The sequence below is a fragment of the Pristiophorus japonicus genome, chromosome X (genome assembly GCF_044704955.1).
Source record: "Pristiophorus japonicus isolate sPriJap1 chromosome X, sPriJap1.hap1, whole genome shotgun sequence".
Lineage (NCBI taxonomy): Eukaryota > Metazoa > Chordata > Chondrichthyes > Pristiophoridae > Pristiophorus > Pristiophorus japonicus.
Window position 1 is genome coordinate 32,785,245 of NC_092010.1, and position 13,490 is coordinate 32,798,734.

The window sequence follows — 13,490 nt, forward strand, 5'->3', positions numbered from 1 at the left end:
CAGATTCTGTAAAGAGTGTCCATGCCCTTCACATCGCCCAGTGAAAGGTTCTTGATCACCTTGTGCACTCTTAGGTTAGAAACTCTTTACACACTTAGGGACCCCATCTGGGATCTCTCTGCCACACGTAGAACTTTGTTACACCCTTGCAAAGAGTCTCGTTGATGTTTAGAGACATCAAACTTAGACAGTCCCATTCTGGGATGCCCCTTGGATACCCATGCAAAGGTTCCCATGCCCCCGCCCCCCCAGCACCACCAGATTACCCCATGGCAGAGTTCTCCCCTGCCCACTTAGCCGCCCCAAGCTATGACCCCCTCCCACACGCCCCCCCCCCCCCCTCCCCCAGGACAAGGCTCTCTGACGCTCAGAGACACTCGTGCAGAGTCTGTGTGGTCGTACAGTTTAAGCAGCTGACGTGGCAACACCAATGGAAAGTGCAGTGGCATCTCTCGGTGACCCTCTCGGTCAGGGTGTGGAATCCCCTGCCGCAGCACAGCAGGTCACAGCCGTCCAGGCCCAGGGAGGTGTTATTGCAGGCTCGGCCCATGGTGCCCGCGGTGCCCATTTTGCTGTTCACCGAACAGAAGTTGGGGGACTTCTCGAAGTAGACCAGGTCCTGGGGCGAGTGCGGTTTGTGAGCAGGGTTCTCGGGCTCCAGGTGCCGCATGTCCGCTCGGGAAGCGCGGTTACTGCCCTTGTTGCCGTAGATCACCCGGGAGGCTCCGTCAAAGCGGTCCTTCAGCAAATTACCCACTGTCCGAAAGGTGGGGAGCCGCATCCAACAGGTTTTAACCGTGCAAGAGCCAGACATTCCGTGGCACTTACACTCCTGTCTCATCTCGGCATGGACTGTCTGCGAAATTGACAAAGATTAATCAGTACCTGCAAACATCTTGCTTATTGGAAAGTAATGATCTCAGCATTAATGATCCCTTGTATTGCAGAACAGTGCACTCTTGCCTCAGCTGCTGTGGATGCAACATATCTCGTTCTGGTGAGGCGGAGGAGGAACAGCAGTCTGGACCAATGCATACAACTCAGCAATGCAAATAAACGTTACAGGTGAAGTGCTTCAATATTAGCACAAAAGCAAAATACTGCGGATGCTGGAACCTGGGCTAAAAACAGAAAATGCTGGAAATCTCAGCAGGTCAAACAGCATCTGTGGAGAGAGAAACAGAGTTGCTTCCTCTCCACAGATGCTGCCTGACCTGCTGAGATTTCCAGCATTTTCTGTGTTTATGCTTGAATATTATTTTGCTCTACCGTCCGAATGGAACGAGACTTGAACAGTGAAAAGAAAGACGTGCATTTCGATAGCGCCTTTCACGACCTCTGGACGTCCCAAAGTGCTTTACAGCCAATGAAGTACTTTTCACTGCTGTAAATTGTAGGAAACGCGGCAGCCAATTTGTGCAGAGGTAACTCCCCTGCTCTTCTTCGAAATAGTGTCATGGATCTCTTGCATTCACCTGAGAGAGCAGACGGGGCCTCGGTTTAACATCTCATCCGAAAGACGGCGCCTCCGACAGTGCAGCACTCCCTCAGCACTGCACTGGGAGTCTCAGCCTGGATTATGGGGGAGAAATTGGGTGCATTTGCGCCTCCCGTGAGCCCCCCGCGGGGAGCGCTAACGGGGCGCAAATGAGTTAACGACTGGGCGCGGCGTGGTTAATGGTTCGCGCCACATTGGGCGGGAATTTAGCGCTGGCGTTGCGCCCCGATCTCTTGCGTAGCGCCCCTGCCCCGAAATTGACTTTCAGCCCCTGCAGCAGCGCCGGGCGAGAACACCGACAGCTTCACGGGGCGCGTACTGGGGCGGCCGGCCGCTAGCCGGGCAAAAATTAAAGGCGAGGTGGCCGAGTGAAAAAGGAAAACCAACTTCCCTTGTTGCTGCTTCCGATCCGGTTTCTCCGCGGGGTCGTGGCCGCGCTCACTCAGCGCGGCACTCTGCTGGAGTGCCGGGCTGATCAAGCGATACCCTCGTTCCCCGGTGGCCCAGGTAGGTCCCTTTTTCTGCTGCAGAGTCGGCAACGTGGGCCCTTCCCTTTAAGTGAGGGACGGGCCCCTCGGACGCGGCAGCGCTATATGGCCGAGGTGTGTGCACCGTTAGCGCCCCAGGAAGGACGTGGAGTGCTGGGTGTAGCACTCCATTTCCTTCAGGGAGCGGTAACCTGAATTTCTGGAGTGGGGGGTGGGGGGGGCGGGGGGCGGAGGTGGCGAGACCTCAGCGCCTGAAGCTAAGTCTCGCTCCGCCCCACATACTAACATTAACGACTTGGAAGAAGGGACCGAGTGTAACGTAGCCAAGTTTGCTGACGATACAAAGATGGGAGGGAAAGCAATGTGTGAGGAGGACACAAAAAATCTGCAAAAGGATATAGCCAGGCTAAGTGAGTGGGCAAAAATTGTTAGCCAATCATATTATAACTCAGTACATCGCGGGTCATTTTGGCACTGATAGTAACTCATTATTAATATTGAGGAACTATGCACAATTACAGTGTACAGATGGGAACCAAAAAGAAACTAGTCACAATTAATTCCAGAGTAACATTATCCATTGTATCTGGAGTAAATCGGGATTGCATTAAGAAAACAACATTATTTTGAGATGGAGTAATATTGATTGTATCATACAGAGTTCCCACAGCTGTGGGCTTCACCACTAGCCTGTCGTGTGGAACTTTATCCAATGCTTTTTGGAAGTCAAGCTACATCATACAATAGGGCTGGCCACAGTCCACTTGGACTCAAAACTCAAGTCGGTTTGTAAGGCAGGATCATTCCCTTCGGAATCCCATGTTGACTGCTGTTTACTGAGTTATCATTGAACAAATAATCACATTTATTCATGATAAATGATTCCATTATTTTAGACAGTACTGAAGAAAGACTAAAGAGTATGAAGTTGCAGGCCACCCTTTTTGTAAACGGGCACCACGTTAGCATATTCCCAGCCTGTTGATACCTCCCCGGCTGTCATCGACTCCCATATAACTGTGTGTATGCTCACAGGTTTGTCGAGCTGTTGGGGCGGTCGAGGAGGTCGTTCAGCCCGACTGCCTGCCTCTCTTCCGCGGTTATGTTCGCGCCAGGGTGTCCCTGGAGATGAAGCACGCGATGTCCACCGGTACGCTCGCGGCCTTCCGCGAGAGGTGGGCACCAGAGGGACTGCAGTGCATCACCCTCGGCAACCAAATTTTAATTTGATCCATTAACGTAAAAAGTTAACTTGTTTAATTTGTCGGTTTTTGTGCCCCTCTAGTAGGGCGGCTCTTGATTTACTGTTTTACAAAAATAGTTGTAGAGCTTTTGGAATGTGAGTAGCCAGTCACCTGATGTTCACAAGACTCAATAAAACCCCAGTCAGTTGGGTCTGGGTCATCCACGATGAGGTATGCAGTTGTGAGCCAAGTGGATGAACTGGTAATGTGTAGTGTGATTGTTAAACCTTTGTTCATAAACCAACTAGTTCTCAATACAAAAGCAAAACACCGCGGATGCTGGAATCTGAAATAAAACCAGAAATTGCTGGAAATCTCAGCGGGTCAGGCAGCATCTGTGGAGAGAAAAACAGAGTTAACGTTTCAGGTCGATGACCCTTCGTTAGTTCTTAATAGCAATGTGTTGCTATGAATTCTTCAACAAAGAACCCATGAAGCAAATACATTACAATAACCACCTTCAATGCCTCACACATTTCCTTTATTGGTCTTAATACTCCGTTAGAAATTCAATTTATCCCTGGCGACTTTGAGCCCTTTAAGACTGTTGAGAGAGCTTCCATTGCATTTATATTAAAGTCATCAATTCCATTTAAGTTGTGGAAGATGGCCTGAGAATTGTTGCTTCCCTGGATCTGATTTGCAATCAGAATGCTGTAGGTGGGACACTTCCTGTTTGCTCAATCAGAAAATTGAGATTTATTCTTAAACGCTAGTTTTTTTTTAATGGCTGTCTATCCATTCGCAGAGTGAGCAATAGCTTGTTGTTCAAAAGCCCTGCCTTTTCTTTCCTGCATTGACCAAGGAGAGACGGGCACCTTTGTGAGTGTCAGAGTAATATGCACAATGCCACAGGTGCATTCTCGGAGTTTCAATACACTAGTGTAATACTCAAGCGTGCGTCATTATCACATTGCTGTGTGTGGGAGCTTGCTGTGCGCAATTGGCTGTCGTGTTTCCACCATTACAACAGTGACTACACTTCAAAAGTACTTCATTGGCTGTAAAGCGTTTTTGGACATAAGAACATAAGAAATAGGAGCAGGAGTAGGCCATACGGCCCCTCGAGCCTGCTCCGCCATTTAATGCGATCATGGATGAACTGATCATGGACTCAGCTCCACTTCCCTGCCCGCTCCCCATAACCCCTTATTCCCTTATTGTTTAAGAAACTGTCTATTTCTGTCTTAAATTTATTCAATGTCCCAGCTTCCACAGCTCTCTGAGGCAGTGAATTCCACAGATCCACAACCCTCTGAGAGAAGACATTTCTCCTCATCTCTGTTTTAAATGGGCGGCCCCTTATTCTAAGATCATGCCCTCTAGTTCTAGTCTCCCCCACCAGTGGAAACATCCTCTCTGCATCCACCTAGTCCAGCCCCCTCATAATCTTATACATTTCGATAAGATCACCTCTCATTCTTCTGAATTTCAATGAGTAGAGGCCCAACCTACTCAATCTTTCCTCATAAGTCAACCCCCTCATCTCTGGAATCAACCTTGTGAACCTTCTCTGAACTGCCTCCAAAGCAAGTATATCCTTTTGTAAATATGGAAACCAAAACTGCACGCAGTATTCCAGGTGTGGCCTCACCAATACCCTGTATAACTGTAGTAAGACTTCCCTGCTTTTATACTCCATCCCCTTTGCAATAAAGACCAAGATTCTATTGGCCTTCCTGATCACTTGCTGTACCTGCATACTAACCTTTTATGTTTCATGCATAAGTACCCCCAGGTCCCGCTGTACTGCAGCACTTTGCAATATTTCTCCATTTAAATAATAACTTGCTCTTTGATTTTTTTTCTGCCAAAGTGCAGGACAGTCCAACATTATACTCCATCTGGTGGTTGTGAAAGGCGCTATATAAATGTAAGTCTTTCTTTCTCTTTATTCTCCTCATTCAGCCCCAGTAAAGAATGGATCTTCAGGAATGCAGTACAACTGGAGCATCAGATCCCAGACAGATGGGTAGGCCTGTGCAGGGGAAACATCTTGGAGATATTTCTAAAATTAAATTACCAAGTTGGTGGGTACTTTCTTGTGTAACAATTTTATGTGCTTACGATGTTATAAGTGTTTGTTTTCTAATGGTATACACTCACCTGAGTGGAGAAGGAAAATGGTGGCTTAAAAAGTGTACGCCGACATTATTTTGAGTGATTTTAGGGATTGTTGGTGTTGTGGTATTTTCTGGTTTGTGAATGATGGCTTTGGAGAGTGAGAGAGAAAAAATTCAAAGGCTTAGAATCTTTGGTTTTCTGCTGGGTTCTCGGTTCTCATTGGCACGTCTGGCTATTTATGATTTGTTCATATTTAGTCAATTGGATATTTGCTGAATTTTCTATTTCTTACTCATTTCTCCTTGGTACTTTTTGGCATATTTGACTTGCTCCCATTTTAATCAATTGGCTATTTGGTGGAACGTGAACAGATAAATGGTTATGTTTTTTGTGGAGCTTTGAGATGACACCCTGAGGTGTGACGGAATATAAAATTCTGACTGGATTAGACAGGTTAGATGCAGGAAGAATGTTCCCGATGTTGGGGAAGTCCAGAACCAGGGGTCACAGTCTAAGGATAAGGAGTAAGCCATCTAGGACCGAGATGAGGAGAAACTTTTTCACCCAGAGAATTGTGAACCTGTGGAATTCTCTACCACAGAAAGTTGTTGAGGCCAATTCGTTGGATATATTCAAAAGGGAGTTAGATGTGGCCCTTACGGCCAAAGGGATCAGGGGGTATGGAGAGAAAGCAGGAGTGGGGTACTGAAGTTGCATGATCAGCCATGATCATATTGAATGATGGTGCAGGCTCGAAGGGCCGAATGGCCTACTCCTGCACCTATTTTCTATGTTTCTATGTGACACTTCTGCGACCACATTTTCACATGTGACACCTTTAAAATATGTGATTCTAGAGATACATTCGACACAATACAGCTATGATTATTGGATCTCCCATGGCATTGCTCATGGATAGAAATTAAATATTAAATTCAGTTCATAAATAGTGTTTTTGTCACCTACTGTCGGTAAATAAGTAAAGTACTTTTTTCCCTACAAATCACAGTTGATTAAATAAATCTGTGCATATAATGTGCTTAGTGATGTAAATAAACATGCCTTTGTAAATCATGACATAGTCAAAATTGCCTCCGATAGACTTCAAAAGTTCCTGCTTTACTTGGTCTTGACATGCTAATACAAAATAAAAATTGCAGCTATCTTCAAAGGCCATAATATTAGCTTCACCGAGTTCTAGTTCGATCAACTGATGTTAAGGGAGATGTGGGCATGACCAACAAACAACGTCCTGCCGCAATCTATAAATGGTTATTCTGGCTGTCAATCATGAAAAGATAATTTGGTGCGGTATGCACCATCAGAAGGGAGGCAGCCTTGGGTGCAATTCTGGTTTTTTTTGGCCACAGTGCTTGCACAGAGTGACATGGGTGCATTTTGGACAGTCTAGTCTACCGCCCAATTGAGGTCTCTTCATTCATCTGACAGGAATAGCTGTGAATAGCTCTGTGACCTCAAGTTCCAGCAGCTTGAAAAAAGGGCAGGCCTCTGGAGGGAAATCTTATTGGAGTGATTTCATACATCGGAAAGACAACTGTGTGGGTAAGTTTAATGATTCTGTTGTGAATTATGTAACACGAATTTACTAAATATATTTTTAATCTTATTTAGTACTACATTCCCTTATTTAGTACCATATTCCTCAGGTCACTGACCAAACAAGATGGCAGTCAAAACAATTTTCAAGCAATATTCTGACCAATTTCATTGGTTAACCTTCTCTTGTATTTTATTGGTTGGTGTTTGACTGCTCACTCTTGATTGGTGCTTCTCATTCCTGTTTGCTATTTGCTGATTGGTACATTGCTTATCTGCTCAGTTGTGCTTTGTTAATGTTTTGTGAAGTGAAACTTGATCCAACCAGGTGCAAATATGATGTCAACGTCCAACTGTGACGCTTTCGAAGTTTAGCACTTTGATATGTGTAATGTGTGCACCAGTGAGTATGCTCACAGGTTTGTAGAGCTGTTGAGTTGGGAGTGGCTTAGCCAGTCATGTGATGTTCACAAGATGAAGTAGTACTCGGTGAAATAATGGAACTAAAGGTGGATAAGTCCCCTGGACCTGATGCCTTACATCCTAGGGTCTTAAAAGAAGTGGCTGCAGAGATAGTGGATGCATTGGTTGTAATCTACCAAAATTACCTGGATTCTGGGGAGGTCCCAGCGGATTGGAAAACCACAAATGTAATGCCCCTATTTAAAAAAGGAGGCAGATAAAAAGCAGGAAACTATAGACCAGTTAGCCTAACATCTGTCGTTGGGAAAATGCTGGAGTCCATTATTAAAGAAGCATTTGGAAAAGCATAATTCAATCAAGCAGAGTCAGCATGGTTTCATGAAAGGGAAATCATGTTTGACAAATTTGCTGGAGTTCTTTGAGGATGTAACGAGTAGGGTGAATAAGGGGGAACCAGTGGATGTGCTGTATTTGGATTTCCAGAAGGCATTCGATAAGGTGACACATAAAAGGTTACTGCACAAGATAAAAATTCACGGGATTGGGGGTAATATATTAACATGGATAGAGGATTGGCTAACTAACAGAAAACAGAGAGTCGGGATAAATGGGTCATTTTCCGGTTGGCAAACAGTAACTAGTGGGGTGCCGCAGGGATTGGTGCTGGGTCCTCAACTATTTACAACCTATATTAATGACTTGGATGAAGGGACCGAGTGTAATGTAATAATTGCTGATGATACAAAGATGGGTGGGAAAGCAAATTGTGAAGAGGACACAAAAAATCTGCAAAGGGATATAGACAGGCTAAGTGAGTGGGCAAAAATTTGGCAGATGGAGTATAATGTGGGAAAATGTGAGGTTATCCACTTTAGCAGAAACAATAGAAAAGCAAATTATAATTTAAATGGAGAAAAATTGCAAAGTGCTGCAGTACAGAGGGACCTGGGGGTCCTTGTGGATGAAACACAAAAAGTTAGTATGCAGGTACAGCAAGTGATCAGGAAGGCAAATAGAATGTTGGCCTTTATTGTAAGGGGGATAGAGTATAAAAGCAGGGAAGTCCTGCTACAACTGTACAGGGTATTGGTGAGACCACACCTGGAGTACTGCGTACAGTTTTGGTCTCTGTATTTAAGGAAAGATATACTTGCATTGAAGGCTGTTCAGAGAAGGTTCACTAGGTTGATTCCGGAGATGAGGGGGTTGACTTATGAAGATAGGTTGAGTAGGTTGGGCCTATACTCATTGGAGTTCAGAAGAATGAGAGGTGATCTTATCGAAACAGATAAGATAATGAGGGGGCTCGACAAAGTGGATGCAGAGAAGATATTTCCACTCTTGGAGGAAAGTAAAACTAGGGGGCACAGTCTCAGAATAAGGGGTCGCCCATTTAAAACTGAGTTGCGGAGAAATTTCTTCTCTCAGATGCAGAGAAATCTATGGAATTCTCTGCTCCAGAGAGCTGTGGAGGCTGGGTCATTTAATATATTTAAAGCGGAGATACACAGATATTTGAGCGATAAGGGAGTAAAGGGTTATGGGAAGCAGGCAGGGAAGTGGAGCTGAGTCCATGATCAGACCAGCCATGATCTTATTAAATGCCGGGGCAGGCTCGAGGGGCCTGATGGCCTACTCCTGCTCCTATTTCTTATGTTTTTATGTTCTTAAGACTCAATAAAACCCCAGCCAGTTGGGTTCGGGGGATCCACGATGAGGCAGGTGGTTGTGAGCCTGGTGGATGAACTGGGAATGTGTAGTGTGATTGTTAAACCTTTTGTTAATAAACCAACTAGTTCTTCATAGCAATGTGTTGTGATGAATCCTTAAGCAAAGAACCATGAAGCAAGTACATTAGAACATGTGACAGTGCGACATTTTGAAATGGGACAGCTGTGTGCAAGATTTTATTTATTACATGTTTAATAGATGGCCTATTCTGTTCCTTTAGGGCGAGTCAGATGTAGTGCAAGGGGGTGCAAGAGTGAGTTGGGGAGCAGGTAAACTCTGAAAGAACTTGGAAAGGAGGTTGGAAGATAGCCCCAGAATTTGGAAAGAAATTTCGCTCGAGATAGTCAAGTAAGCGCTCTTATGATTGGCCCCTGGAAAATAAATGAGGACGATTTGCTTACCCACTGCATGCTAATAAATAAATTTAAGAATTCCCTCACGTCTCACACTTACACAAATAAATCTCTGTACTTAATATGGGGGAGCAGCTCCTTTACTGTCCATCTGTTTGGGACGTGGGTTTCTATGGTGACAGTTGAGAAATATATAACACGTAATCAGCATTTTTTCCTCCTTTACCACGTATCTGTGCAACAGTATTTAATGTTACCAAAAGCTCTGCTTAAATAAACAGGTTTAAGTTGAGGCTTTTATTCAGAACTTTCTCCAAACTTGAACACTGCCACAATCCTCCTTGCACTTGACACTATCTATATAGGAATCAATTTGTTTTCCTTCGGCTATTTTTGGAGTTGTGAGATAAACATGAATAAAACTGCAGCTGGAGTAACCATTTAGAATGAGTTTTTAAAACTATAAGGAGCTGCACCATTTCTACCCGAGCTCTTCAGCTCTATCTGTCTTTCTTGCCTTTGTTACCTCCAGACTTGACTATTCCAACGCACTCCTGGCTGGCCTCCCACATTCTAGCCTACGTAAACTTGAGGTGATCCAAAACTCAGCTGTCCTGTGTCCTAACCCGCACCAAGTCCCGTTCATCCATCACCCCCTGTGCTCGCTGCCCCGTGTCCTAACTCGCACCGAGTCCCGCTCATCCATCACCCCCTGTGCTCGCTGCCCCGTGTCCTAACTCGCACCAAGTCCCGCTCAGCCATCAACCCCTGTGCTCGCTGTCCCGTGTCCTAACTCGCACCAAGTCCCGCTCACCCATCACCCCCTGTGCTCGCTGCCCCATGTCCTTACTCGCACCCAGTCCCGCTCACCCATCACCCCCTGTGCTCGCTGCCCCGTGTCCTAACTCGCACCCAGTCCCGCTCACCCATCACCCCCTGTGCTCGTTGACCTACACTGGCTCCCGGTTAAGCAACGCCTCGATTTCAAAATTCTCATCCTTATTTTCAAATTGCTACATTGGCCTCGCCCCTCCCTATCTCTGTAATCTACTCCAGCCCCACAATCCCCTGAGATAATCTTATCAGCCATGATCTTATTAAATGACGGAGCAGGTTTGAGGGGCCTAATGGCCTACTCCTGCTCCTATTTCTTATGTCCTTATGTTTTTATGAGATGTCTGCGCTCCTCAAATTCTGCCCTCTTGAGCATCTCTGATTATAATCGCTCCACCATTGGCGGCCGTGCCTTCTGTTGCCTGGGCCCCAAGCTCTGGAACTCCCTGCCTAAACCTCTCCGCCTCTTTACCTCTCTTCCCTCCTTTAAGACACTCCTTAAAACCTACCTCTTTGACCAAGTCACCTGCCTTAATTTCTCCTTATGTGGCTCGGTGTCAAATTTGTTGTCTTATAACACTCCTATGAAGCGCCTTGCGACGTTTTACTATGTTAAAGGCGCTATATAAATACAAGTTGTTGTTGTTGTTCTGTGCTTGCTGATTGTAGATGTGAAAGATCAGCTAGTATATAGCATACTTCACTTTTGTTTTCCAATTGACCTCAGAAGAAGTTGGAAGTGCCTATGCTTTACTTTGTGACGTTTTATGCCAAGATAAAAAACAAAATTCAATGGGTTGTCGGTACAAATGCATGCAATGCAGGCCTACTGCTGCTTCTAGTTATTATGTTCCTATTACCTGGTTTCCCACATTATAATGGTGACTACACTGCAAAATGTACTTAATTGCCTGTAAAGTGCTTTGGGACGTCCAGTGGTCGTGAAAGGTGCTATAAAAATGCAAGTCTTTCTTTCTTTTGGTTGGGACTGGTGGCTCTGGTAATCCAAAAAAGTTTTAAGATCTGGGCTATCATCAGAGAGGGACAGCCCTCTGATGATGTTGGGGGCATTTTAAGCACAGCAATTGTTTTTAGGTGTGGGGTTGAATCACATTTTTTGTAAATTTTTGTATGTTCATTTGACATCCTTATTGTTTTACAGACCTTGGCCCTGAATTTCCACCGGGGTTGCCCTAATCTCCCACTGTAGCATCAGTGAGAGATCACCAGAACCCCCGCAGAGAAACAGGGTAAATGGCCTGTTGCGCTTTTCCCTCCAGGGCTTCTTCTGATTTCCCGCTGAAGTTGCAATGGAAGGTTGGAACAACCCTCCAGAAGAGATTCAGAGCCCTTATCTCCCACGGTAAGTCTTCAGTTTAGTGAAAAAACCATGACGACGATAGAAATGATCTTCAAGAAACTATTTGGGGCTGTTTTCTTTGGAGCAGAGGAGGCTGAGAGAAGATTTAATTGAGGTGTATAAAATTATGAGGGGCCTGGATAGAGTGGATAGGAAGGACCTATTTCTCTTTGCAGAGAGGCCAATAACCAGGGGGCATAGATTTAAAGTAATTGGTAGAAGGATTAGAGGAGAGTTGAGGAGAACTTTTTTCACCCAGAGGGTGGTGGGGGTCTGGAAGTCACTGGGTGGTAGAGGGTGGTAGAGGCAGAAACCCTCACCACATTTGAAAAGTACTTGGATGTGCACCTGAAGTGCTACGGACAAAGAGCTGGAAAGTGGGATTAGGCTGGGTAGCTCTTTTTTGGCCGGCACAGACACGATGTGCCGAATGGCCGTAAATTTCTATGATTCAATTTGATTGTCTACTCTTCTTTCATTTGTGGATGGATTCTGCTGACCCTCATGCTTGTTTTGTTAGTTTTATTTGTCCTTAATAGTTCTTCATTGCTGGTTTTTCGACACACCCCAGCTCGACCAATGTGATTCATTGCTAGTTTATGAATATGAAATTTGAGCCAATCAGCGGTACAAGATTTGCATACATAGACAAGTGTGATACGATAGACATAAGGCATGCAAGATGCAAAAGGTGTATGCATAAAATAGAGAAATAAATTAAACTGTATATTGTGACTTCAAGGTGGCATTGTATCATCTATTTTCCATATACTCTAAAGACTTAACTTGCCAATAAAGAAACTCCACTTTTCATTAAGACACAATCAGACAACTGGATATTTCACCCTGATCAATTGATTGGCTATGTAAGGATACACTATCAAATCAGACCATTAGGTTTTTACAGAACTACTGCCTGATTGCCTTCTGACTGAGTATATGTCTCTAACACTGCAATAAATTATTCTGGTGGGGGGGTTCATTCAGTTTTGTACCCTGTTAACAGTACCCCGTTGGAAGAGGAAATTCTGCAGGCCGTATTCCTAGCAGGAAGCCACACTTGCAACAAGGAATGAAGGTTGAAGAGTTGGGGCTACAGTGTCATAGCCCGAGCTCCGGCTGGTGCTCCTTGTGAGTGGGACTCCCTGGTGGATGTACGGCTTAAAGGTTACTGTGTGTGGCTCAGCAGAATTACTGTCATTCAGGCCTAGAAATTTGGTTCATTTGCACCTCCAGTTAGCGCCCCCTGGGGGAGGGGGGATTGGGGAACGGGCTGGGGGTGCTGATGGCACGGCAACCCTGCTCCCCGGTGGTCCAGGGAGGCCTGTTTCCTTACTGCCGAGATAGGAGCTTGGACCCTTCCCTTTAATGACGGGCAGAGCCCCTCCTCCGCGGCAGCGCTATGCGGCCCAATGCGTAGCGCTGCGTCCCTCTCCCGACCCCTCCACAGCACTACCAGACCCACTCCAGTAACTTGAGCACATAAACCTAGGCTGACACTCCAGTGCAGTGCTGAGGGAGGGCTGCACTGTCGGAGGTGCCGTCTTTCGGATGAGACATTAAACCGAGGCCCCGTCTGCTCTCTTAGGTGGACGTAAAAGATCCCATGGCACTATTTCGAAGAAGAGCAGGGGAGTTCTCCCCGGTGTCCTGGCCAATATTTATCTCTCAATCAACATCATTAAAACAGATGATCTGGTCATTATCACATTGCTGTTTGTGGGAGCTTGCTGTGTACAAATTGGCTGCCGTGTTTCCCACATTACAACAGTGACTACACTCCAAAAGTACTTCATTGGCTGTAAAGCGCTTTGGGACGTCCGGTGGTCATGAAAGGCGCTATAGAAATGCAAGTCTTTCTTTTCTTTTTTACTGCCCCAGAAAGGAAGTGTAACGTGTTATTTTGCACTCCACTTCCTTTCGGGGGCAGTAACCCGA

General features: G+C 45.5%; 1 protein-coding gene across 1 annotated transcript in view; it reads right to left on the reverse strand.

Annotated features, from left to right (window-relative positions):
- Positions 1–367: 367 nt before the first annotated feature.
- The window catches only part of wnt1 (wingless-type MMTV integration site family, member 1), a 29,261-nt gene continuing 16,138 nt past the window's right edge, over positions 368–13,490 (reverse strand). The window contains exon 4 of the mRNA XM_070869345.1: positions 368–856. Coding sequence (XP_070725446.1) covers positions 368–856 — 489 coding nt within the window. The remainder of the gene's footprint in view (positions 857–13,490) is intronic.